Here is a 24296-nt window from a genome sequence, read left to right as displayed (position 1 = left end):
TTTCCAGTTCCTATCTGTACCAGTGTACATCCTCTGGTCTAGCCAGACTTGCAAGGTAGAATTGGGATTATGCTAGTGGGGGGGAGGAAGCATTTAGGAAAGTTGTATTTTTCATCATTGCTACATCGTACCCTGTCTGTCTCGTCTCCTCCCCGAGAACCCTCTGCAAGGGGATCTCCATACACAACTCATTTTAAAAGCGATTTAAACATGAAAAAAAGAAAATGTTCTAAAACTAATTGTGGTAATGATTGTACAATTCTGGGTTTTTTGGGTACAATTCTTCTTGATAATATTGAAGTTTTAAATTGTATGAATTAGGATTATGTGACAATAAAATGATGTATACACTACACTACCTCATAGCATAGTGTACAGAACAATCAGGCACGTGTGAGTTATAATCACCGCCCAGCTCCCCTGGGCTGGGGACTTCTGTCATTTTGTCCCTGCTGTCTCCCTGAAGCCCCAAATTACTGACTCACACATATTTGGCACACAGTAAATATTTGTTGAGTAAAGAGATGATCTTATCAATCTTCATACTATTTCGCTAATATAACAATACATAGAAAAACTAGAATGGTTAGTTTCTAATAACAAACTAAAGATTGCATTTGGAATGAGCCAAATTGGAATCAGAAGTTCTTAAGTTATTCTGAAAACTGTGTGACTTAGTTTTTGTTACTCCTTTTTTAGGAACCTATGACACGAATAGCTTCACTCTTACTGTTCCTAGTCCCCCTCCATCTTACTTCATCATGACTCTCCCAAACAGATCATGTCAGATAGCTTTTAGACTTTTTATTTAATCATCAATATACCAGTTCTCAAATATATTGATAAATTGATAGTTTATATAGAAAGAGATTAATTAAAAGTTGGAAATTTAACAAGGACATGAAAGCAGTAAGAATTTAGATAAATCAGGGGCCTTATTTTTATAATTTTATATCATTTCAATGCTAAAACTTGGAGATCCAAAGACATTTGTAAGGGTAGCAATTTCTTGTTTTCTTTTTTTTTTAAGGGTAGCAATTTCAAGGACCTTCTCATTTGTTGAATTGGATTCAGGTTAATCGAAGCAGAGTTTGCAGAAAAACAGAGAATAAACTAATATTTCAGTCATTTAATAAAATATAGACTATCATAAAATTACTGTCTTTTTGTGTGTGTGTGTGATTGTTTTGTGTGTGTGTTTATAGGCAAACCCGGCAACAATACAGGCTAGTAGCCAGTCCTCCTCTCCGGTAAGAGATTTTTTTTTTTCTCTGAAATCAAATAAATTACAGCTAATTCCAATTATGTGGGTTTTATAAAGCATTCCTAATGCAGCCCATCCTTCAGAGCTTAAGAGACTCAAAAATACTTGTTTTGTGTTTGCTGAAGTCTGAAGTACTCCTGAAAATCTATTTACTGGATTATGCTTTGAAATATAGAATTATCTTCTTTTCTTTAGCAGGAGTAAGATTTGTTATTTTATTAATTACATACTTTTGTAATTAGGAATTCGATGTTTTTAGTGCTGGTACAGACGGTCTAGGATAGATTGGTGACCTGCTTATTTTATTTTCTCAGAGACCATCCTGGTGGCCCTTCCAGATGTCTCCTGGTGCATTGACTTTTGCTATTATATGGCCTATTATTGTTCAATGGTTGGTGCATATTTATTATCAGAGAAGAAGAAGGTAATATGTAAACTCAATCTTATACATAGTAAACACAACTTTCAGTAGCAGTTAGTTGATAGGTTCAATTTATAGACTTATACATGCTCAACATTACTGATCTTTAGAAATTGCCTTAGAAATGACATGTTCTAATGTTTTAGACTTTTAAAAGCTACTTAAGAACATCTTACAGAACAGGAAAATTACTGCATTTTCTAAAATTTGTGACTTATGAAAAAAGTACTCTGAAAGTATGACTCTTATTTTGGGCCTTTTGCTAATTAAAAAAAAAAAATGTGTTCTCTATACCTTGAAATATGGGCAGTGACATTTCAGAAAACTGTCAGCCCAGGAGTTAGCCTTTTCTTTTGCAGGGCATTGGATAGGTTCGAACTATCAACCCTGTGGTTAGTAGTGCCCACAAGTTGTACCACCCAAGGGCCTACATATTAATAGGTAAACTATTAGACCAATTAAATATATGACATTAGCTAAATTGTCTCAGTTATGTTACGACAGTTCATTTTATATTCATCAATAAAAAAGTTCTCTAAAACCAAAAGCTACAAGATGGGAGAAGAAGAATATTCATTTCCCTTATTTTATTAAAGCTGTTTGTTCATGGCACCCTTTGTAGTTCAGCCCTTCCTCTTGGGCTGTGTATGTCACATGAAGTCATTTCATAATAACCATTTGTAATTTTGTGGTGTTATTTAGAATTTGAATTTGTGTTATCATTCAGAGAATTATTTGTTATGAATTTGTTTCATGTTTAGGTTACATTTATACTCATATGAGATTGTTTTTACTTCTTTTTTTTTTAAAGAAAACTAAACTGAAGAAAAGATATTTGACCCAAGAAGACTACTGGACCTGAATGATTTTGGAATGAAATGGATTCTAAATTCACAAGAATGTCTTAGTTTGTGATGATTACATTTTTCTGTTGTCTAGTAGTTTGGTTTGTGTACATACATACATACATGTATATATTTTGCACTACACAAATAATGTTTTAAGGTCTAATTTTGCTGATGCTTGAATAATCAAACTTAAGTATGTTAAAAGTAGCATACATAGATTTACCCTATCCTTAAACTTGCAGAACATTATTATTGTTTGATAACTTCCTTATCCAGTTATTTCCCATATGAAACTAAGCTACTTCCCAAGGTACAGTTGTAGTAATGAGAGCTGATTTTTAAGTGGGTATTTAATTGTCTAAATTAAATGTGAGGAAGATTTAAAAAAGTAAATAAAATAAATAAATGTGAGGAAGGATGCAAACTCGGAGTAACTGAAATGAACTGAAATTGGCCTGCCTCCGTAGTCACTGCGTTGCGGCCTGCTGAAGCCTCTTCTCCACAGTAAGCGTTGTGGACCATCCAGAGCACTAGTTTTCACAGTGGTTCCTGGGTATGGACAACGCTGACTCGAGGGTCTGGCAGCACTGTTAGGAAGGAGAGTCCTATGTCCTAGGTTTTACAGCCGTAACCTGCTGATGAAAATAACGGGAGAATGGGCTAAAAGTAGGTGAGAAAATGAACTCTGATAAATAAGGTTTTTATCCAGTCAAATACATTTATTCCTTTGTAGCCATTTTTCTGGAACTAATGATATCTAGTTTCTGCTTCATAGGGTGCTTTCAAATATACTGTAAAAACTTCTTTATACTGTTTTTACAAAAATAAAACATGAAAATGACTTTTCTGCAACTGGAAAACTATAGATTGGACTTCTAACCTCAGTGCCTCAGTTTTCCCTTCTGGTATAGTATTTGAGATAGACCTGTTTCTTAGGAGTATTGGGAAGATTTGCAAGCTGACAGCCAGAAGCTTCCACAGGGATAAGAACATTCCAGGCCCTTTCCTCTAGACTAAGAAAACTTTGCTTTAGCTCCTTGAAGACCTTGTTTAGGAAATTCTTCTTCTTACCTATGACTGTGTAACTCCTCTCCCTGTATTTTCTGCGTATAAATAACTCCCAAGCCCACTGCCATGAAGTCAATTGCAACTCACCTGGACGACCCTACGTAGATCAGGTTTCTGAGGGTGTAAATCTTTACTGGAGCAAATAGCCTCATCTTTCTCCTGAGGAGCAGCTGGTGGGTTTGAATCACCAGCCTTGCAGTTAGCGATCCAACACTTAATCCTCCAGCATCCCTCCTCCCCCAGGGCTCCTTTACATACAGTGTTCCCATAGAGATAACACACACAGCACATGCACATAATACATGTATTGTGCAGAGGAAACGTAATTTGCAAGGGGCTTATGGTGTTTGCAAAAAACACACCACACGTTATTTGCTTAAAAATATATATGTATCTTGTGCTTTAACAAGTTCTCTGATTGAAAGGCTTTTCTGAGCACTCTTAATTATATACAATGCTGGGATTAGCATCATGTGTTCAGGGTATTTTGAGTGAAAGAAAGAAGTAATCCATCCTTCGTAAAAGGAGGTTCTTCTGTTTGCCTGAAGAAAACTGTGTACGGATACAGTATGCTGACCTCAAGATTTTCTTTCCTTTTGTGTAACTTGATTTTTTGAAAGAACTTTCAAATTTCATTTGATCAGTATGTGTCTATCTAAAGGGATCTACTGATACTTGCTTTTTAAAAACAATGTTTAGAAAAAGAATCTAGTAACTGAATTCCATGTAAAAATAAAGCTTACTCCTGTGGATCAGGCATTATTTTAAAAATTAGCTATCTGGTGTCAGAAAATGGAGGCTTTTCTCTTCGTCTATAAATAAATAAAGTGCAAATTCAGATTGTAAACAGTTGTGATTCATTAAAAAAAAGCAGCCAGGGGTAATTAATTCTTAGGGATAACCACTTGTATCTTTATAATTTGAAAAGCACGTTGCACACAGTTCTTGTATATAAAAATTAAGATGTAATTATAGGGTGTAGTACTGTTCCTTTGGTGAACGAGCCTCATTTTAAATAGACAACTATGGTAATTTTTTTAATGATCTCCGTTTCTGTTTCTTTGTTGTGAAACTAAGTTAAAAATAAATGATTAATGAGACATGATTTTTAATACTTGTTGCTATTAAAGGTGCATTTTGATCATACACTAAGTATTAAATGAGAATAAATAGAAGGAATTCATATATTTGTCAAAGGGCTCTTGAAGGAAAACAGCTGCAAGCTAGCATTTTCACCTAGAACCCTCTGATACAGCGGCTCCCAACCTCCCTCATGCCGCACCCTTTCATACGGCTCCTCATGTGGTGGGACCCCCCCCCCCACCATAAAATTATTTTCATTGCTACTTCATCACTGTCATTTTGCTACTGTTCTGAATCAGGCAACCCCTGGGAAAGGGTCGTTTGACCCCCCAGGTTGAGCACCGCTGCGCTAATGCTTACTTGGAGGTCTTAACCAGCAAAACAAAACAAAAGAAAACCTTGCTACTACCCAGTCTCATGTTGGCTCCTGTGGGCCTGCCTAGAATGAGTAAGGTTGTGAAAGTTCTATCTCCCCATGTGCTCCTAGTCCTCCGCCTCTGGAGCCCGAAGTGAGATGCCAAACGTTCTTTCCTGCCCTCAGCCTCCTCATACAGTCCCTCAATCTCATGGCTTCCACTCACAATCCTCTTAATCCCCATGTGCTCCCTGCCTCTGAGTATTGCAGCATCCAATTCACTGTCCACAGGAAGAATGACTTGGCTCTGGACTTGCTATTAGTTGAAAGGAGGCCTGTGGCAATAGTACATGCTTGCACTGACTTCTGAACTGACTGTGAATGGCTAACATAGGTGGTCATTTTGGGAATTAGAGTAGCTGTACTTCAATGCCTTCCAAGGTGTTTTGGAACAAAGTGGCAAAGGTATATAGTGATTATTTCCCAAACCTAAAATTAAGGCACATTTTCCAAGAACGAACAGAATTCTTAGGGTTCAAATAATTAAATTTTATTAAATATCTTCAATGTATGCTAACTAGGAGACGAGGACATACAGATACCTCTTCAAACATTTTCTGAATTTAACATTTAATAAGAGTGAGGAGAAAAAGCATTAAAGATTATATACAGAAAGTCCCTGGTTTAAGTGTCTGACGATAGACAGCTGATACTTGAGAATAGCCCACCCTGAGCCCTATTATATTAAGTTCTTCAGTTAAGAGTGGTTCATAAGTTTGAGGAAGGTGACAGGTATCCACGCTTGTAGGATGGATCACGTTTCTGTTAGACCTGTGTTGCATGTGTAACTTTATACTTAAAACAAATCTACCACCTAGTTACCCCATGCCTCCAAAGCATCGATCTGATGCAGGTGCTGGGAATGCATCGACAAGGAGTAGAAAGTAATAAAGCAATCAGAAAGAGGTGACATGTCATTCAAAAGCCCATTGCCACTGAGTGGATTCTGAGTCCTAGTGAACCTGTATAGGGTTTCCAAGGCTGGTAGTCAGATAATTAGGCTACAGTCAGATACTTTTAAAGTTAGAATAAGAAGGATAAAGCATGTAAAAGGGTCTACCCCAATTCTTACTAAGCAAGCAATGCAGTGGTTTAATTATTGAACTGGAAAGCCTATTTTTAATCTGATTAGATGATTTAAATCAGTATAATATGCTTAGTAGCCTTTAGTGCAAGAAAGGCCTTAAGCCGTTGAAGCCAAAAGCTGCGTGTACCGCACGGGAAGGTGATTGTGATGAAATATCGGTTGTCAGCAGGTGTTGAAGTGTTCGAAAGTGAGGGCAGATTTACAGGATACATTTTTGTCTATGAATGTTATTTTAGGACTCGCTTGTAGCACTCAAGACAATGGAAGCAGTTTTTTCAGTCTTTCATCATGATCTTTTTTTCCTATCAAAACTGTTTAATTTTTGCTTAACGTTACTGGATACCCTCCCCCCACCCCCTTACACACACAACCTCTTTTCAGTATCCTATGAGAAGTAACCATGTGAAGTTACTTTATTACTATATTGTTAGGTGTAAGATGTTTCAATGTCTTTGGGAGTTTGGGTTATTTTGGAAGTTTTATATACATAGAAAGGTAAACTATATTGAGACATTTGTGAGGCTAAATAAGAACCCAGGGGCTTCAAGAAGTTTGTGAAAAAATTAAACATGAATGGAATTTTTCTGTGAACTTTTTGAAGCCACCTTGTATTTCACCTCCAATTTACCTAAAACTTCACTTAGACAGGTTTAGGAGATAATCTCATTTGTAATTTAGGGGCTGCCTGTATAGCAACAGGTGCACTTTAATTTCTCTTGGCAGAGGCAGGCAATGTTCTTTGAAGACTCTATATTCTGTCAGACCCTTCCCCATTTCCCATTGTTCTTGTTCTCTTTAGGTTTCCCTAACAAATGTGTGGACCCACATCATCCTGTAAGGTTTATTCAAACCAAACATCGCGGCAGTTGTGACTCCTAGTAAAACTAGAGGACCGAGTAAAACTCCCTAGGGCTTCCCAGGCTGTGAATCTTTTTTTTTTTTTTAATTATTTTATTGCTGGGCTCTTACAAATCTTATAACAATCCATCATTCAATTGTATTAAGCACGTTTGTGCATATGTTGTCATAACATTCCTACCAGGCTGTGAATCTTCATGAGAGTTGGCAGCCTGCTCTTTCTCCCACCGAGCAGCTGGTGGGTTTGAACAGCTGACCTTGCCATTAGCAACCATGTGTAACCCACTACACTACTCGGGCTGAGAAATGAATTAAGTGGTTTAAATTTGGATAGTAAACACCATCACACTATTCTTCACCTGGTTACAGCTTTCCAGGTGACTGCAGCTGCATATTCGGGGAAAGATGAGGTTGTTTCCTCTTGTAAAGATTTAAAGTCTTGGGAAGCGAATGGGGCAGTTCTTTACTGTCCTGTAGGATTGCTCTGAGTTGAAATCATCACTGGTATTCTGGGCAGCCACTTTCAGATAGCATGTTTCTTAATCGTGCTCATTTCAACTCTCCAAAGTAATCATTATTCACTTCCATTTCACAGATGAACAATCAGCTCAGTTTAATATGTCAAAGCCTTTTAATCTGGTAAAAGGAGTTGACCTACTTGTGCTTGATTTGAAAGCTTTCTGTTATTTGAAAATACCATTAAAAGATTATAATCTTATAATTTTACCTAACTTTAAGGAAAGATGCCTTTTTAAAAATTAAATTCAGTTTTAATTTTAATAAAAAATGTCTTTAATATTCAAGTATTGACTATTTTGAGCGTTTTACTGGAAGGAATAACTATTAGTAATTAGTTATTTATTAGTATTCTAAGTAGCCAATATTAAAACTAGCTCAATAAAACCACAACACCATGAATTCAATTATATGACACTGGCCTAAAATGGTCTTTCACTTTACTATTTTTTAACTTGTATATCCTTGTCTTTGGCAACCACATGGGATGGTAATGAAAGGTAAAACACACACACACACACACACACACACACACACAAGAAAGGTAAAACACAGAGGTTAGTGTGCAAAAAAGAACAATAGTATTTAATAGATTACTTAATCTTATTAGCTGAAATTTTACTTAATGGCACATTTAAATACTGAAAGCTCAGTTTAATATATGACCTAACAAGTTAAAATTTGTTGTAAAGATACACACATATAAATGATGTTGACAAATTATCTACTTGAAGTATGTTACAATTATATTAAGCACAATACAAAGTTATTTTTGTTTCTTATGGATTAGGCTGTTGATAACAATGTGGCATGTTTGAAACATCATTTCCACCAAACTTAGACAAACTATTGAGCTTGCCACACCTCAGCTTTCCAGGAGCAGGTGAAAAACAGACGGGAGAGCAAGGCCAGAAACACTCACGCAACACAATTTGGTTTAACCATATTCGTAGGAAAGTGAGTTGGAAAACCCCTAGGCCTTTTGCTCACTCGTCATTCTCGAAAGAAGTCACACAACTCGTGACTATTTCTCTGGCTGCTTTTTGAGAATGTGAATGTTTTAAAACAATGCAGCCTTAAATGACTTTTTGAGAAAGCACCGTTTGTAGGCAATCATTTGCAAATAAATTAAACTCGAGCAATTGACAGTAGATTAACAAGAACATGAAGTGTATGCACCCTCCCTCTAAAGTGATAGTGTCATTCTAGTTTTACTGATGCATTAACTTTCATAAAGTGCAATAGGCAAATAAATAAGAACTTTGAAGATCTATACACCATTTTGAGATTAAATTCCTGGTTTGTGGTGGTTGTAACATACATTAAAGCTCATTGACCCAGGTTAAATCATCTATCTTCCTTTGGCCAATCTAGCATTGAGGACCATATAAAAATGCAGGCTTATAACATAAGGTCAGACTTAGAAAATGTATGTGCTATAGACTAAATCCAGATACAGTCAGGTGTTGAGCGTTATTTCTGGCTTCAAAGTAGGATGTATCTGTTGCATCAATTGGCTGGGGTATAAAAGGCATAGCTTGATGCTGCAGATGCTCCCAGTCCACGCCGCTGAAGAGAGGATGGCGTTGCAGCTCTTGGGGAAACATGGAACAGAGAATCATGACTATTACCCAAACAGGGCTTTAGAAGAACAACAGAAGGCTTCATATCTTGTTCTACTTCATTAGGTCGCAGTTTTCAGATGCTTCTGTCTGCTCTCTCTCTATTGGACCACAAACATCACACAGGTGCACACTGTGGTGCTTGGTATCGACCTTGCACTTGAAAAGTACACGGTTTGTATTTGACAGACACATGAATGAATGATTTTTCCTTTAGAAGCCTGGCCTTCTCACTGCCTACATGTCCTCCCAGAATCCCTAACTCAAAGGGACAAGAAGTTGGCCTACTTATCGGCTTCCCAAGACAGCCTCCTTATCACCAGTCTTCCATAATCACTGCTCCGTTTCTCATCCCCGTGTACATCACTACAACCCTCCTATATTTATTTCTGCTCCCCATGCTCCATCCCTGTCCTTCATGGAGACTGCAGCGTACATGCTGGTGACACTTCCGACACATGGGCTTCAAGGCTGACTTCCATGACCTCAAGCTCCACAACACAAGTACACTGATCCTGTGGCAGTTGGGTTACTTCCTGAATCTTAATACATCACACTACTGCTCCACTTATAACCCCGCTGGCATCGTGGGTTCTAAGTTGGAATGCTAACTGCAGGGTCAGCAGTTTGAAACCACCCGCTGCTGTACTGAAGAGGAGGCATCCTACTCCAGTAAAAGCATTCTATTGTCAGAAAGCCACAGGAGCAGGTCTGCCCTGTTCTGTAAGGTCGCTGGGTTGAGTTGAGTTGGAGATCAACTCGACAGCAGGGAGTTTTTCCCACTTTTAGGGAGCTCTGGTGGCACTGTAGCTTAAGCATGATGCTGCTAACCACGGTGGTGGTGGATTTGCAGGTGAGGAGATGAGGCTTCCTGCTCCTGCAAACACTGACAGTCTCAAAAACCCTGGGAGCAGCTCGACTCTGTGCTGCTCTAGGGTCACTAAGTTAGAATGGACGTGATGGCAATGGTGGCGGGCTCCTTTTAAGATCTCAAACTTTGTTCAACCGTTTAACTACATTTTTGCAACCTGCCACCTTGCCTATTTTTCTTTCTATATACTAAAATGAAAATAGGCTCTTTAGTCTTTCTGTGCTATTTAGTTGTTAAGATACCTCCCCTATCCTTAGACCTATGGGAAAAATAAGAATTCCTAGGAGACAGAAAACTACACATGGAATAAACAAAGGTAATAAAGGCAGTAAATAGCTCAAAAAGAAGGAGCAATTTAAGGAAACTATTGGTGGAAAACTACACAAGCAGGAAAGAATTGCATCTTTGTCTTTATTGGGGAAGGAAAGAAGCCTGTGTTTCTGTACTGGGGGAAGAGTTCTGTGTCTCTGCGTCTCTACTGGGGAAATGAGTTGAGACATCAACATCACACCTCTGAATTGTTTTTTCACTAAACTAAGAGCCTGATAGGGGGAGAACAGTGAAAGTAAGCACAGTGAAAGCATGCGCTTGTCTTTCCACTGTTCATCATAAGTAACTGAGCATACGTTACTTTAAAAATTATTTTAGAACAGAACTTTTCAACTGGGATGATTCTGACCCTAGAGACATTTGGAAAGTCTGGAGCTATTCTTGATTTCACAGCTGCGGGAAGGTGCTACTGGTGTCTACGTGCAGTAGGTCTATGGCCAGGAGTGCAGGAAACATCCTATAACGCAAAGGACAGTGCTTCACTCATTACTCAGTAAAAGTGGAAATGTAGCAAAAGCAATGACATCTTCTCAATAGCTTCGTGAAACATCTTTGATGAGCTATTTATTCAGGGAAGCAGATAGAGGTATTCTTTAATTAATAAACAATTATTTTAACACTCAAATTTAGAGTTCCTTCAGGGATACATTTAGATATTTTTAAAGTCATGAGAAGACCATGAAATTTCCTGTCACATCTATATATCACAGTCAAGAATTACTGCTTTAAGCTTTTTTCCTCATTAAATGTCCCTGCCCACAGAAAAAATTTGAAAATCATTCCAACACTCTGTTAGCACATTAGAATATTACTATGGACCGGAACTTGTAGTTCTTAAAACGATTTGTGTTGGTGGTACTGCGGGATGGTGGTTGGACTCCTAACTGCAAGGCTGGAAGTTTGGTTTGCAGCCACTTGGAAGGGGAGGGATGAGGCTGCCTGTGCCCGGACGTTACAGTCACGGATACCCTAAATAGGGTAACCAGGAATTGAAATCGACACCATAGCAGTGGGTTAAAAATAAAACAAAAAACGAATGCCACTATGAAATATGTTTTAGATAACATTAATGTTCTCTCATTTTTCTTTTCTATAGATTGAAAATTATTTTTATCTGAAATATGCTTCAGGTTGATCTAACATTTTTTTAATCAGGAAAGTCAAGGTAAATCACTGGTGTTTATAGCCTTCTTGATCATAGCTTTTACTCTATTTGAGAGTGAGCAAGAATCTCTGTAAGACAGTTTCCACAAACATCACCAGAAAGAGTGATGAGAAATTACAGAATGGATACTTTTGATAAAGATTCCTTTAAAAAAAAAAAGAAGATTCTCTTCCATTTGCTGGTGGTTAACTGGATCTGAGTTGAAATGACTTAAGATTGACAAGGTAAGATTCTTTCAGGTAGTTTTCTTGAGATTAATAAATTTCAATGAATGCTATTACAACTAGACTATTGAATTTTAATATAGAATTTGAACAAATCCATCAATACATACCTGGATGGCAGAAAGAAAAAAAAAACACAACAGAATGATCTTTATACCAGTCACTGTATATTAGAATTTTATATTATTATTAATAACCAGAGCTTGGAAAAATTGGGGGCCAAAGAGTCTAGTAATATAACACCCTACCTTTAATTCCAGCTCTCTTTGTAACATCAGTGGCTAAAAGTATGTCGACTGCACTTTGAGCATTATCAGATAGCTTTTCCTCACCTTCTGGCCAAGGGATATCTATAAATATAAATATACCAACAAGTTTGTTAATCGTTGATTAAAATAATATATAGGTACAAATGATGAATAAATTAACTTTAAGGGGACAGACAGACTCACCTCTTTTCAGAATATTCTGGAATACTTGCTGTGGGGTTTCATCATTGAAAGGGGGAATTCCTGTCAGAAACTCAAACAAACAAACTCCAAGTGCCCACCAGTCTACTGACGGACCTGGGATTGAACAGAAAGAACTTGCAGACATTTTCTACAAATGTTTCCTAGGTGAAAACTTTAGCACACTGATGTGTGCATAATTAAGGCATTCATTTCCGAGGGCTTTTGTCTGGTGTTATACCAGAAGTTAGTTCTGGCTTACAGCATCCACCTACGACAGAGTAGAACTGTCCCATTAAGTTTCCCAAGGCTGCAATCTTGACAGAAGCAGACGGCCTCATCTTTCTCCTGCAGCGATGCTGCAGGGCTCAAACTGCCAACCTTTGGGTTAGGAGCTGAGCACCATGGCTGCCTTTTGGGGTTAAAAAAAGCAAAAATTGTCAAATTACCTCCATTTAGCAATGTTGTCGTTACTTTCCAAGAAGTTTGACTTAGCAACTACCACTGCTAGTTGTCGAAAACCTAAAGTTAATCCTTTATTAATAGTTTCTGGTATTCCGAATACTCTTATGTTTTATATCCTAAAACAGCCAAAAAATACAACTACCTTAACGAGTCTTCTCTATATAACTTGATGACTTCAAAATTTAAACTAGGATATTAGAGCACTTAAGTTATTATGATGCATTCTACTTATTCCACAGCAGGTATGAGATGAGGTAACAACATATACTAATTGGAAGCTATCTGGACAACTATGGGAGCCCTAATTACAAAGTGTTTTTAGAACACCCCAAAACAAAATAAAACCCACTTCTATCAAGTGGATTCCAACTTACTGAAACTCGTAAGGTTTCCTAGACTGTCAAACTTTACAGAAGCAGGCGGCCTCAGCCCTCTCTGAAAAGCAGCGATTAGTCGGTTTAAATCACTGCCCTGGCAGTCAGCAGGTAAATCTGAACCCACAGTGCCACCAGGGCTCCATTTTCTTGAGCACAAGTGGTAAATTAATAACTATTCACTAATACATGGCTTGAGGAGGTAATTAGGGGCCAGGTTTTATTTTCCTTCTCCTTTTTCTTATTATAAGTTGGGATTTAATACATATATCATTCCAAATTTTATTCACATCAAGTAGAACATACAATTGCGACTGTGCCCACAGGTAAATGACTGCATGCACTGGCAGCACCTTTCACCAGCAAACCGCTTAATCCCAGTTGCCCTTTAAGGAATATAAAATGCAAATTGTCTATGGGTTTCTTTTGACCTAGCAATTACTATAAAAACAGGTAAGCCCCCACAGTTAGTAGATGTTCTAAGTAGCACTGAGAAAGAATTCTTCCAGTGGGTTAAAAACACAAAAAGGCACTAGCCGGATTACAAAGGAAGTAGGGAAAAATCAGAAGCTTATTTCTATGTATTTTACTTAAGTTAGCAATTAGGACCCTTTTCCCAACTCAGCCAAAATGTATTCATGTTGTAAATATATGTAATTTCTCCATGGATATGTCACACATACCCATATACTTGCGTCAAAGTCTAACAAGATCACATACTTTGATGGCTCCCACTCATTGTAATATATACTTTTTGCTAGAGAAAATTGAAAAAAAAAAGTTTTATACTACTGGCTTCCTTATTAAAATCTACCTCTATGACTAAAGATAGATTGATGTTGATATGTTTACATTTTCCTAATGGAATTACAAAGTTTAGAAAATTCTTTTGTAACTACTAATTTTAATCTTTTAATCAAGGCACTTCCTGTTGCAATACAGAAGGTATATCTTTAGGATAATCTTAGAAGTTATTAAAAAATACCAATGCCTACATTTCTTTTCATAGAGAACAGCAACCTTTCTGGATAGTCTTTCTGCCCAGAAGACAGAAGACAGTTCATGTCTGTATATCATAAGCGAGCTGAAAAGGAGATTTTTTTCTTTCTTTCTGTGATCCAGTTACACTTTGTTCAACTTAATATGCTTTGCGATAGTATTGTATAAAGACACTCACTCACCCGAATTCAGAAATCCTGCACAGAAGGAAAAAGTTGTTAGCGGTATATTAACATGATGAGTTTGATCTTACATCATTCATTGAACTAGATATCCCACTATTGCACCAAACATCAAGGATATCAACAAGAATAATAAAACTAGCTTACCTAAAGAGTAAACAGGCTACACTGAGAGATATGATTGATTAAAGCCCAATGTTAAAAGCTGAAACAAAAACAAGCAGCGGAATCTATGCCAACTCAGGACAGAGTGCCTATGTCAGCCTGGCTGAAGAAGCTAGACTATGGGAAGTATCAGAGAACTTCTACCTAAGCCTAAGCTTCTAAGAATTAGGAGTTAGTTATACAGGAGGAAAACAGAAGTAAAAGCACAGAGGTAAGACAGAACAAGGTGTATCTGAGGAAATTATGTAGGTTCCTAAGATTCGCAGTCTTGTTGCACATAATGGGATATGAGAGTTGAGCCTTGAAGGCAGATGGGGTTAGAGCAAAACAGGCTGGTAAGTTTAGTACCTAAAAGAACCTGCAGAGTTTTGTGGGGAAAGGAGTTGAGAAGAGACTGCACGTGCATCTTCCAAAAGTTATTGTGTAATATTTTAAAAAAGAAATAGCAAAAAATTTCCATACATATGTATATCATTTAGAAAACAGAAGAGATAGTTTGAGTTGAAAGTGATTGTCTTAGGGTGAGGGATGGCGGGAGGGGAAAAAAACGAGGAGCTTATACCAAGGGCTCAAGTAGAAAGAAAATGTTTTCAGAATTATGATGGCAACATATGTATAGATGTGTTTGGCACAATGGATGTATATATGGATTGTGATAAGAGCTGTACCAGCCCCCAATAAAATGATTAAAAAAAAAAAAGTGATGGTCTTGGGGAGTGGTAGTTGGGGGCAGGGGGAAATTTGGGGGAAATATAGTGAACAGTATATTTTTAAATTATATATTTTTTCTATAAAATTAGTTTGCTAGGTAGTTTCTAAAACAACAAATAGTATCACAAGTCTATAAAATAAATGTTTAAATTCAAAACCTAATTTCAGGTTGCTATTAGGTGCTGCCTAACTCAGTTCAGACTCATAGAGACTCATAGTTTAAGAGAATGAAATAGAGCTAGGACTTGTGCCATCCTCATAATTGTTTCTATGTTTTTATAATGTACCCTAAGTTAGGTGAGATATTAATTATAATATAGGAGCTGGGCAGACTTTTAGCATTTTTGTGACTTAGCTAATGGGTGCTGTGAAAAAAACCATCAGTAAGTGCCCACAGAAAATTAATTGCTTTGGCTAATAAAGGGGAATATTAAATAGGTCAATTGTTTTCTAAAATTGGGAAGATTGTTAAGAATGGTAATTGAGTGCTTCTAAGGAATTTTTCTGGGATGAAAAATTCTGCTATATAGAAGGCAGAAAATGCATATTCTGCTCTTAAGAAATCCTGTTCCAGGGCACTAACCCACCCAAGGAGAGGGGATTGTTTATATCTCTGCAGGAAAAGAGGGACCAGACTTCAACTCGGTGCTCCAAGATGTGAATGCAACATACCGGCATGAAGCAGGAAATCAATAGCGAGGTCTGAGGGGCCGGTTCCAATCCCAGCTATGTGGACAATGCCCACTTCCCGCTGAATAATTCACTTCAGAGGATAGCACTGAAGCTACAGCTCACGGAGAGGGACATGTCTGATCAGAGCCCACAGGAGCAAACGAAGGGAGAGGAACACATCCTGGCCTGCTAAGCCCCAAGGACGATATTCCTACTCAGAGCAGCCAAAGCACAGAGAGCACCAGAGGGCTGGCCCCACCACAAGACACGACGTCCCTCCCTACCCATAGCACTATGGGGAACAACACTGGAGACACTGTGCTGGAATTGCACCTGATCTGACCCCACCACACCGAGGCAAAACACTAAGGGTGTGCAACAGAACAGCAAAGGGAACAGAGCAAGGAAGTCCCGAGGGAGTACCAAAAATAGACTGTGGGGCCAGGGCATGGCACCCCATCACACTCCACTGGAAAGGTCAGACCTTGAACTATTTATAGGTTTTTCTTTTTTTGTTGTTGTTATTGTTTTGTTTTCTTTTGCTGTCTTGTTTTTTGTGCATATTATTATCTCTGCAGGTCTATCTAGATAAGATAGGCAGGATAAACAATCTGGAGGAGAAAACAACAGGACCAATGGTTGGGGTAGATGGGAGAGGGGGAGGCGGGGAAAGGAAGAGGGTGATAATAAACTCAGGGACAAGGGAACAACAAGTGATCCAAAATTGATGACAAGGAGAGTATAGGAGGCCTGGTAGGACTTGATCAAGGGTAAAGTAACTGAGAGGAATTACTGAAACCCAAATGAAGGCTTAGCATGATAGTGGGACAAGAGGAAAGTAAAAGGAAACACAGGAAGGAACTAGGAGGCAAAGGGCATTTATAGAGGTCTAAATACAGGCATGTACATATGTAAATATATTTATATATGATGATGGGGAAATAGATCTATGTGCATATATTTATATGTTTAGTATTAAGGTACGACATTGGGCCTCTACTCAAGTACTCCCTCAATGCAAGAACACTTTGTTCTATTATTCTATTGTTCTCTATTCTATGATGCACACACCTTCTTGACACCATAGCTGAAGACAAAGAGGGTGCATAAGCAAATGTGATGAAGAAAGCTGATGGTGCCCGGCTATCAAAAGATATAGTGTCTGGGGTCTTAAAGGCTTGAAGATAACCAAGCGGAGCCATCTAGCTGAGAAGCATCAAAGACTCCATGGAAAAAGTACACCAGCCAGGGTGATCATGAGGTGTTGATAGGATCAGGTATCAGGCATCAAAGAACAAATATATCATTGTGAATGAGAGGGAGTGCAGAGTGGAGACCTAAAGCCCATCTGTAGACAATTGGACATACAGAAGGGTCTCGGGGAGGAGACGAGCCAATCAGGGTGTAGTGTAACACCTATGAAACATACAACTTTCCCTTATTTCTTTAATGCCCCCCCCCCCAAACACACACAATCATGATCCCAATTCTCCCTTACGAATCCGGCTAGACCAGAGGGTGTACACTGGTACAGATCACAGCAGGAAACACAGGGATTCCAGGACAGATAAACCCCTGAGGACCAATAATGAGAGTAGGGATACCAGGAGGGGAAGAGGAAGGTGGGGTAGAAAGGGGGAACTGATCACAATGATCTACATATAAGCCCCTCGCTGGGCAATGGACAACAGAAAAGTGGGTGAAGGGAGACATCAGACAATGGAAGGCATGAAAAAATAATAATTTATAAATTATCAAGGATTCGTGTGGAAGGGAGGGTAGGAAGGGGAAAAATGAGGACTTGATATCAAGGGTTCAAGTAGAAAGAAAATATTTTGAAAATGATGATGGTAACAAATGTACAAATGTGCTTGACATAATGGATGGCTATATGGATTGAGATAAGAGTTGTACGAGCCCCCAATTAAAAAAAAAAAAGAAAGAAATCCTGTTCAGCTTTGTAGTGGAGATACATATTTATACATAATTCCAACAGAGGAAGAATGACATCCGAGATGCCTTAAGCAGTTTCTAATGAAGTGATAGAGGAATGAATAACAAATTCTCCATCTTTGGTCAAGGGATGCTTTATGGAAAAGGTGATATATAAGGTGATGATAAGATCAGAAGACAGTTCATAGAAAATTATTGGTCTGGCTTTCCTAAACTGAGGCAATATAAGATGACCCGAGAATAAGTGTATTTTACGAAATGCAATGGGAAACCAGGCAAATAGAGGTTCTTCAAGAGAAGAGGTATACTTGATGTCGGAGCTCTATCTATCTATCTATCTATCTAAGATGCATTGTGCAGTAATTTTGATTTTATTTTTCAGGTAAGAAGAGGGAGGGAGGTAGCACAGCTTTTGGAGGAAGGAAGTGGCATGAACCGTTGTTTTAGAAAGAGAAACCTGGAGACGTTATGATAGACAATAGGCTGAAATTAAAGAGACCAGTTAGAAAGCTAATAAAATAATTCGACTGTAAGATGAAATTCTTACAGCAAAATTAATTGGATTTATATAGTTAGCTTAGCTCAAGGAACTTCATTTTGTTTTAAACTACCTTCAATGCCCTGCTAGTAGCCAGCTGCTCTTAACCCACTTCTTTCCCTTCCAGGAACTCCTGACACACCTGGAATCTCTCTAGATGTCTGCAGACTTTCAGGTATTCTGCCTGTCTGATCAAAAATGTAACTGCCTATATTTCCCCCCTTCCCTTTAAGCCAGCCCTCTGCCTTAACTATAAAGACGCATGTTTTCTTTGCTCGGGGTTGAGAGTAATTTTTTCCTGGGCTATAGCCCCCTCTCAAGCCAGCTGTTAATGAAGGTTTTAATTATCAATAAGGGGGTGTGGACTGATCTTGCCTAGTACAACAATATGTCACTCTGAAGTGGGGAAAACTGAGGTAGAGAACAGAGGATGAGAAGCTTGTTGATAAGCTCAGCCTTGAGACACACATTTGAAAGACCAATAGACTACTGGGTAGGTAGTGTTGGGCACGGGTTGGCTGCCTAGGGAAAGCCAGGATGAGAGATAGAGGGATTTGGGAATCATCAATGTGGAGGTGCCAACTGAAGTTGAGTGATGAAATTAACTGGGATCATGCAGAGAAGAAAACGAGGGCAGAATCTTGAAGCCACAAGAACACCGAGGAAAGCAATAGGGCAAGAAGAATTAGATGGCCAAAGGACCAGTAGACTGGGCTGCAAGGACATCGGTGTATAATATTTATAAGGGCACAGTAAAGAAGTGGTTTCAGTTACATACTGAGGCTAACCATCAGGTCATCAGAGCAAAAATAAGCAGACAAAGGAACAAGGAAACCTTTGAAAAGTCAGGCAGTAAGGGGGAACAAGGTTGGTAACATTTTTGGAGTAAATGAGCCCACAAAGAAATAAAAATGCAAGGTGTGTATGTGGGCTACAGGGGTTGAGATAGAAAACCATAAAAAGAGGCCAAGAAACAGATAAGTACTTGATATCAAGATTCAGGAGACTGTTCCTTTTGGATGGGAGGACAGGTAAAATGACCTCCTTTCATTCTTTCAAGAGTGTTCCATTTTTAAGGATGATTCACCTCTAGTTCGACCCTTCAGGTGAGAGGATAAATGAGAGCACAGTTACCTAGGATAGGCTTCAAAAGATCGAACATAAGTTTACACTAACTTTGCTTCCCTAAACATGTATTAGAACAGACTGGGGAAAACTTGAGAACAAAAGTAATTTAAGAAGGGCCAAAGAAAGCGAGAGGTGGGGCTTCTCTGAGTTCCCGAGGCTGAATGAGAAGGTCAAGAACAGACTGCTACATATTCTTCCACGTTAGGTCTTACACATTCAGAGACTAAGACAGCCATTCCTTTTTTCATTTCCCACAATAAATATTACACATATCATAAAAGAGTATTACCTGAATTACTTAATTTTATTTTAGGCAATCTAAATACCAAAGAAATTTGAGGTAATTTTACCTCAAAAAATTATTATTCTTTTTTACTGTACTCACAGATATATAAGACGTCAAAAATTCTAGTCATGCATCTCTTACCATGGGCCCTCCCTAGTAACAACTCAGGTGCCAGGTAGTCCGGGGTTCCTAGAATTCTCCCATCATCCACTGGGGCTGCCCCTCTTCTCACACTCTTTGGTGTTCGGAATGGTGTTCCTGACTTGTTCTGACATGGGGTCTGTTAATTTACAAGAAGCATGAAAGACAACACATATCTTAATTCGTTTGGCCACAAACAAATGCAGAAATTAAAGAAAACATAGGCCCTAGACTGCCGGGCATAAAATATCTATCAAATTCTTCCTTAGTCACTTTTGAATATGAACTCATAACTATTTATAATTGTGAAAATTTCTAGTAGCTAGTGAAATTCAATAGTAAGAGTATTGAATCATTTCAGTAAGATCTATACAGGCAAGGAACAAACCATACATGATATCTATAAGGAAGAACCCCTTAGTAGCATGCATTAGCCACGAGCCTAACAGCCACTGACCTGGGACTGGCTGGTAACCAAAAGGTCAGCGGTTCGAACCCGCCCACCTCTCAGTGGGAGAGAAATCCCCTCTAAAGAGGGCAACTCCACAGCCACGGGGCTAACAGCCGTGAGGGAGGCGGTTGCTGACGAATTGAATGAGGGCCGGACTAAGTCTAAATTATTTCTTACACTAAATGGCACCTCAAAATTTGAAGGATCCCTTTGTTTCTCACACTAACGCGACAGGTACCATGACCCCTTATATGGAAGCTTACGGCAATATGGAAACTCTGAAGTAAAGGAACTTCTAAATCACTCACTAAGCTTTCAGTAGGAAACCCAAGTCTCGTAACCTGTAAATGTTCACATCTTTTTATATTATGGAGTCTACAAAGTGAGGAAAAAAATAAATGAAACTGTGGATATTTAGAAAGGTCGAAGGTATAGACAATAAAAGCAAAATGAGATTTGAAAGACAGAGCTTTAAACGTTTTCCCTATGAAGAGCTCTCCTAGTAAGTCCTAGGAGACAGTGAGGTGGACGAGAAAGTGATTCTGTATCACAGAGCATTGCTACGATCAAGTGAAACATGTGTGACTGCATTTTCTTGGATAATTAAAAAGAGCTATGCATAAATATTATTAATAAATACAGTTGACACATATACTTAGGAAATAAAATAATAATTATTACTTCCAGCTTTATCTTTCAGTGTTTAAAACTCCCTAAACCCACAGATTCTCAAAGAAGAAAAACATATATTAGATACAGTCGAGAGGTAAGTGCTTTGCCTTAATTTTTCCCAAATTCAAAGAACAAAGTGTAGAAAAGTTATAACATACCGCATATGGCAGAGAGGAACTTCTTTTTTGACTAGGGGTTAGAGCCACGGGATAGGAATCACTGTAAGGACACGAAGTATCCATGGCATCTAAAGAAGTCACACTCACTTTAGATGGTTCAGAGTTATTGGATGCATGAATGTGGCTGTTAAAACTTTGAAACGCTACCACATTCCTTTTAGGGATGGTTAATGTTTTTAACGCCTCTGAAGAAGGAGCAAACATTTTCCCATTATTGTCTTGGGCAGCAGGATCCTCGTCACCCTTTGGCAGGGCATTTTCTTGGTGGCTCGGTGACACCATCAGTCGGTCTGTGATATTTGATTCTTCAAAAGAGGCTTCTCTGATGCTTTTGTCTAGATCGAAGGACTGCTTTTCTAACGAACTTTCCATTATGGAAATCCCAGGAAAAGAGGTATCAGAATCCGCATACATACCTTTAGGCGCCCTCTCATCATCAGAACCCAAAAAACTAGCACTTAAGTCATCCTTCTTAATGTTCTTTTCACAATCATCGTCCAGTTCACAGAGCAGGTTTTTTGCTATCATCGGGGTAGGTGCCTTTTCTGGTGTTTCTTGTTTATCAGGAAAAGGGCTGGCAATGTTCTCCTCATTGTCACCGTCATTGAGCGGGCTTCTGTACACTGATATCTGAAAGTCCTGGACTTCGCCTGTTAGCCCAGTGCTGTGGTTTGCACGGCACTCCATCATTTCACTACCACAGGTATACTCTACACAATTTTTTTTATTCTGTATGATTTCCTGGCAAGGACTGGTATCAACCAACTCAAAATGTCTCTTAAAACCCTTTTTCTCAAGGTGCTCTTTGGTCACCTTGCCAGAATCCACGTCCCACTGATGCGATGGATGAGAACCAGACTGCCCTGTGGCACTGGGCGTGTTAATATTATTTACTGGAGCCAGTTCTCTGGCTTCCCAGGAATCTTTCCCAGAGGCGCATGTTTTAGCAACATCCAGCCAAGCATCTCCAGGATGAGGAATGCCACAGCTGGGGTGAATGGGAGAAAGGCCTAACTCGAGGTCCTTCCTGTTGACATTTCGGCTCTCAATGACATTCGCAGGTTTTGTACAGGCCGGATTTTCAGTTGCATTCGAACTCATCATTTTCAAACCCAGTGTCTCATCATTTTCCTGGGAGGGGACAAAATGTTTTATTTTTAGCTATATAAAGCTGATATTTGGAGAGCAAATGTTTTGAGAATGATGAGGGCAATGAATGTACAAATGTGCTTTACACAATTGATGTATGCATGGACTGTGATAAGAGTTGTATGAGCCCCTAATAAAATGATTTTTTTTTAAAGCTGATATTTATTCTTAAACTTTGTTGGCTTTTGTGTATTGACGTGATGATGGCCTCAGTAGCCACTAAACTACTTCTTTTCACTTTCCAGTGAAACAGAATGAAGCAGCAAAATAAACAACTAGAATACACATCTACACGTATTATTTTGAGTGAAACACGAATGTAAAATTTAAGTGAATTATTCTGTTAAGAGTATTTTGATAAATACTTATTATGGTAGAGTATTACGAAATAGGAGAAACTAAAACCCAAATATTCGCTGCTGTTGAGTTGATGCTGACTCGCAGCAGACCATAGGAGAGAGCAGGGCTGCTCCACAGGCATTTAAGGCTGCAAAGCTTACGAAAGCTGATGGGTTCAACAGGCAGGTCTCTGGCTAGCAGCTGAGCTCTTAACCAATATGTTCCTTCTGGGGCAAACTAACAGGCAAGGTTTACAAGTAAACTTGGACAAGAAAACATTATGTACATTATCGCCCTTTTGAATTATAAAATGCACGGTGCAAAGAATAAAAATAAATAAATGAAATGCATGATGCTGGGGGAGGGAGGAAAAATATGAGAAGCTGATACCAAGGGCTCAAGTAGAAAGAAAATGTTTTGAGAATGATGATGGCAACAAATGTACAAATATGCTTGACATAATGGATGTATAAATTGTTATAAGAGCTCTAAGAGCTCCCCAGTAAAATGTTTTCTTTAAAAAAAGCATGGTGATTGAAGCCTAGTTGTCGGAATTCATAGACCAAAATTATAAATGTGTGTGTGTGTGTTTGTGTGTAGCAATACATATTTATACACACACACACACACAACGTTGCTAAAGATGAAGCTAAACTAATCAGATTTTATACTTAAATAAAGCAATAGGAAACAAAACCCATTGTCAAGATGAACTTATGCCTTGAGGACAAAATGCTTTCCTTGAAAGGAATTTGAATTCCAACTCTCTGAAGGTGCTCAGGCATAAACCGAGCTTTGATAGAATACTGTAAACTGGTGCAGGAAACTAGGGTTTTTTAAAAGATTATTCAGATTGAGTCCTCAAGAAACTCTAATCACACCTAATTTTGAGGTACGAGTAGCAGATTTTAATAACTATCACACTAAGTCACAGATCCAAAAAGCACAGACAATGATGCATTTGGGGATCACAACAAGGTTTATCAAGGAATCCTATATGGCTCACCGACACTCCTCTGCCATAACCTGAGAACTGTGTCGTAACTTTGGCACATTACATATAGAATGCTCTCATCCTATCATTGCCTTCCGCAGGTGCAGAAGTGAGCGGAGAAAGGTAGAGTCGTGGATAATTTAAAATGGCACAAAATGTATCTTCTTGAATAGGAAAGAGATGGAGTTGACAATGCTAAGAGTGGAAACCTGTGTATCCAGCAGCATATTCTACCTCTACAGCAGTCTACAAGAAGGAGGAAGATTTTAAAAACCTGGCTTAACTAAAAATGGACTCTACTCCTAAAATACAGCTATCTAACCATAATGAAGGAAAGTATATTAACTGAGAATAAGGTATTTTCTGAAGGGGAAGGCTTGTTTTTGTTTTACCATAATTCTAATCTAACATTACCCTGTTTAATCATAAGGAAAGCTTTAATTTAAAATTTTAGTTCCTATCAGTATGCATGAGCTTCAATAACTAAGAGCAAAAATATAATAAATTAAGTAAAGTAACTAAGTAATTGTATTCATTGAGTAAGTGATTTCCTCAGAAGAGGTACTTTAAAGGTGTACCTATATTCTCTTTGTGGACTCAAAGTTATTTCTGAGTCAGAAGTTACCGTTTTGTTAAATTCTAAGCTGGAGGGAGAAACAGTGTAGAGGGAATAGTAT

The 24296-nt window shown here is 38.4% G+C and overlaps 2 protein-coding genes across 6 annotated transcripts in view; one reads left to right on the top strand and one right to left on the bottom strand.

Moving 5' to 3' along the window:
- ACBD5 (acyl-CoA binding domain containing 5) overlaps positions 1-4701 on the top strand; it is a 60484-nt gene extending 55783 nt beyond the window's left edge. For all 3 annotated transcript variants that reach the window (XM_045300198.1, XM_045300197.1, XM_004716116.3), the window contains 3 exons: positions 1206-1250; positions 1579-1688; positions 2497-4701. In XM_045300198.1, coding sequence (XP_045156133.1) covers positions 1206-1250; positions 1579-1688; positions 2497-2509 — 168 coding nt within the window. In that variant the 3' untranslated portion in view covers positions 2510-4701. The remainder of the gene's footprint in view (positions 1-1205; positions 1251-1578; positions 1689-2496) is intronic.
- Positions 4702-8118: 3417 nt separating this feature from the next.
- MASTL (microtubule associated serine/threonine kinase like) overlaps positions 8119-24296 on the bottom strand; it is a 38098-nt gene continuing 21920 nt past the window's right edge. For 2 of the 3 annotated variants that reach the window (XM_030888363.2, XM_045300196.1), the window contains exons 8-13: positions 21117-22268; positions 19836-19974; positions 14242-14256; positions 12225-12338; positions 12021-12122; positions 8119-9154 (exon numbers count right to left, since the gene is read on the bottom strand). In XM_030888363.2, coding sequence (XP_030744223.1) covers positions 8997-9154; positions 12021-12122; positions 12225-12338; positions 14242-14256; positions 19836-19974; positions 21117-22268 — 1680 coding nt within the window. In that variant the 3' untranslated portion in view covers positions 8119-8996. The remainder of the gene's footprint in view (positions 9155-12020; positions 12123-12224; positions 12339-14241; positions 14257-19835; positions 19975-21116; positions 22269-24296) is intronic. The other variant, XM_004716105.2, reaches the window with a different exon arrangement.

Source organism: Echinops telfairi, unplaced genomic scaffold, assembly GCF_000313985.2.
Source record: "Echinops telfairi isolate 266 unplaced genomic scaffold, ASM31398v2 ScPeMD7_7461;HRSCAF=8499, whole genome shotgun sequence".
Taxonomy (NCBI): Eukaryota; Metazoa; Chordata; class Mammalia; order Afrosoricida; family Tenrecidae; genus Echinops; species Echinops telfairi.
The sequence above is the reverse complement of the archived record's forward strand: the minus strand, read 5'-3'. Positions and strand labels throughout refer to the sequence as shown.